Source organism: Coffea arabica, chromosome 3e, assembly GCF_036785885.1.
Source record: "Coffea arabica cultivar ET-39 chromosome 3e, Coffea Arabica ET-39 HiFi, whole genome shotgun sequence".
Taxonomy (NCBI): Eukaryota; Viridiplantae; Streptophyta; class Magnoliopsida; order Gentianales; family Rubiaceae; genus Coffea; species Coffea arabica.
This window is the reverse complement of record NC_092315.1, coordinates 13,815,281-13,818,954: the sequence shown is the minus strand read 5'-3', so window position 1 is coordinate 13,818,954 and position 3,674 is coordinate 13,815,281. Positions and strand designations below refer to the sequence as shown.

Here is a 3,674-nt window from a genome sequence, read left to right as displayed (position 1 = left end):
ACACAAACCAATTTGAACAAGACAAAACTCAACTTGTGAGACTCTAATCCCCCTTAACATGTATGGTAAGAAGATATTATTAGATGTTATATCTATGTATCCACTGTCTCCATGCTATCTCCATTCCTGATTTAATGTACCTAGTAGGTGGTACCGACATGTTTGTAGCACAGGTGCAGAGTAGATACATAACTTGCTATGGTATTAAATTTTTTTTTTTGGAGCTTTAGATTACTCAAAGTCAATACTTAATAATGGAGTCCGAAGGGCTGCAACTACAAAGAAATGTAATATTCAAGTTAATATGGAATTAAGGTTTTTCAGTTAACTTAAACAATCCAAAACGTATCTTGTACTACAAATTTTCTGCAGTTCCCTCAATATACACACTAGAAACACGAGTAAATCTTTATGAAGATAAGACATTCCAGTAATATGTTGCATTGATACTAAAACAAAATTGAACAGAATAGATGCACATCAAAACTGTGAAGCAAAAGATGTTACAAATATGGTAAGATGAAATTGGAAAAAACCAAAAAAGCAAATACTAGAATACATTGAGGTTGAAGAGCCATATAAAACTTCAGGAATTGAAATAAAATACTTGTAACTTAAGATCCATTTAGCTGTCCAAGTGAAATGGAAGGTGGTATGCTCTTCAAAGGAAGTCCCTTAGCTGATAGCTGGGTGATGACTTCCTGCATGGACAACCTTAATTTAGGATTGGAGTTTATGCATGATAGTGCTAGTTTAGCAACCAAGACCACTTGGCCTAGTTCTTGCTGAACAGGAAGTGGTAATCTTGGGTCCAAAACATCTTGCAACATCATGTTGTTGGAAGCTGATGATGATGATGAAATTTCTAATGAGGAAATGAGGTCACCAGGATGCTTCCCCATCATCACTTCTAGAGCTACCACTCCAAAGCTATAAACATCACATTTTTCAGTTACTTCCATAGTGTAAGCAAGTTCTGCAATCAGTTATGAGAAAAAGAAACATGAAAATGAAGAATAAGAAGAAGAAGAAAAGAGGAAAATGAGAAAACCAAACATTTCGCATCAACTGTGAAAACATGAAGAAAATTGGTTGTGGTTATTGAGCTAAATTCTGAATTGACCGAAAGGTAAGTAGGTCACCAATATCTTCTAAACCACAGATTGCAATAATGAAAAAACATGAATTTGGATGTTATGATGTTAGTACTAGTGAAATGGCACCAGTGAACATACCTGGAGGAGCATATCCATAAGTTCCAGCAAATGAAGACCAATTAGATGAGTTTGGCCTTAAAAGCTTTGCAGTCCCAAAATCAGATATATGAGCCTCATAATCAGAGTTCAACAAGATATTCTTGCTTGATATATCTCTATGAACTATAGGAGGTGAACAATTATGATGCATATAAGACAATGCATTTGCAACATCTTTCACAGCATTTATCCTCTTGATCCACTCAAACTCCATTGCTTTTTCATCTTCACTTAGTGTGTGTAGCAAGCTTCCTCCCTCGAAGAATTCATAAACCAAGAAAGAGTGGCGTGGATGTGAACAATATCCATGAAGTTTCACAATACTGCGATGTCGTATTTCTGTCAGTGCTCGAATTTCATTTTCAAATCCTTTTGCAGTGCCTGATACTCCACTTTCTGTTGCATGAAGTCTCTTCACAGCAAAGACTTGACCATTAGGCAATTGAGCTCGAAAAACACTTCCACATCCTCCCTCTCCAATGCAATGGTTTGGGTGAAAATTCTCGGTTGCTTCGATGATGTTTTCATAGGCGAACTTCCCATCAAAGCTCCAAATGGCAAACAAGTTTTCAGGTAATGTAGAACTTCCAGGCTGATCAGTACTTCTTGTACGTGGTCGTATAATCAAGAAAATCCCAATACTGATCATTAGAAGAAATATGGTTGCTAAAACAGGAAGAACAATTAGAACAATGATTCTTTCTGTTTTGCTTTTGTTAGCCTTATTTCTCAACGATGAGTTGCAGGAATTCAAGCCAACAACATTGCCACACAGAGCTTTATTATTTCTCAAAGCATCAAATGGAGCCTTTTGAAATGCACTTATGTTGGGGAGAGGGCCCTCCAATTGGTTGTATACTTGTATGATATATCCACAGAAAGCAAACTGAAGCATGTACTAAAGCTCTTAGGAATGGACCCTGACATGTTATTATGTGATAGATTCATGTTCTCAAAGCTTTTCAGGCTTCCAAGGTTCTGTGGTATATCACCAACCAACATATTTTGGCTCAGATCAAGAGTCTCCAATACATTCAAGTTTCCTATTTCAGAAGGAATACTTCCAGTAAGTACGTTTTGGCTCAAGTCCAACTTCCGTAATTGTGCACACTCTCCTATTTGTTCTGGAATCGGACCGCTAAGATCATTTCCAGACAAACTCAGAATTTGGAGTTGGGACAACTTGCCTATTTCTGGTGGTACATTACCTGGAAATTTGTTGTTGTGCAAATCAAGGTAGAGTAACGAAGTCAAACTACCAAAACTTATTGGAATCCTCCCAGATAATTGATTGGAAGAGAGTTGAATTCGACCCAGTTGGATTGCCTTTCCAAGCTCAGGCGGTAGTGAACCAGAAACGTTGTTGTTGTTGATCAAGAAATTTGTCAATTTATAGCATTGTCCCCATTTTGTGGACAACTCACCATAGAACTTATTGTAACTTAAATCAATATACGACAAGTTTGGATATACACCGAAAACTTCAGATAAGTTTCCTGATATTTGGTTCAATGCAAGTAAAAGAACCTGTAGGCTTGAGCAATTTTTCAAGCTTCTTGGGATGTCACCAAAAAAATTATTTTCAAACATTACTAACTCTGTGAGTGATTGACTAGCGCAAATGTTTTCAGGCAACTGGCCAGTGAGATGGTTTCTGCTCAGGTACAGCTTTTTCAAGTATGTAATGTTACTAATTGCTGATGGAATGGTGCCAGTGAGTTCATTTGCATACAATGACAACTCAACTAAGGATTTGAGTTCTCCTAATTCAGATGGGATGGAGCCAGAGAGTTGATTTCTACTCAGCCACAAAATATTTAGTTTAGTCAAGTTTCCCAGTGAAGGAGGAATGTGGCCTGAGAGATTGTTTTCCGAAAGATGCAAAAGGGCTAAATTTCTCAAATTCCCAAGGGATTCTGGAATTACGTTGGTGAGATTGTTCTTGTGCAAGTCAATCTCTCGGAGAGAGGTTAACATGCCGATCTCTTTTGGGATGGAACCCGAAAGCCTGTTCTCGTAAAGATACAAGCGTTCCAAGTTAACCAAATTCTTGACAGAAATAGGGATGGAACCACTAAGATCATTACCCCGCAATGAGATTTGAACAAGGGATCTTAATTTCCCAATCTCTTGAGGGATGGATCCATTGATATGGTTGCCATGCATATCAAGGTATTGAAGATTTGTCAGCTGACCTATTTCAAGTGGAAGTGTTCCATAGAAAGCATTGCTGGAAAGATCAATTTGAGTCGGGAAAGGTAACACATGTTTGATGGAATGGTACCATAAAGTGAATTGTTAGAAAGGTAGATGCCAATGAGATGAGGCATGGCTGAGAAATTTAGATCATGAAGTGTACCTTTTAAACCAAAATGTGTGAGGTTCATTTGCACGATTTTTCCGGCCTTGTTGCATCCA

The 3,674-nt window shown here is 37.7% G+C and overlaps 1 protein-coding gene across 1 annotated transcript; it reads right to left on the bottom strand.

Moving 5' to 3' along the window:
• Positions 1-399: 399 nt before the first annotated feature.
• On the bottom strand, positions 400-3,422 carry LOC113737380 (uncharacterized). Its single transcript, XM_072083739.1, has 3 exons — positions 2,253-3,422; positions 1,236-2,142; positions 400-976 (listed from the first exon to the last, which is right to left on the bottom strand). Exons 1-3 carry the CDS (start codon positions 3,420-3,422, stop codon positions 615-617), a joined length of 2,439 nt encoding a protein of 812 aa, XP_071939840.1. The 3' UTR covers positions 400-614.
• Between the last annotated feature and the right edge of the window lie 252 nt (positions 3,423-3,674).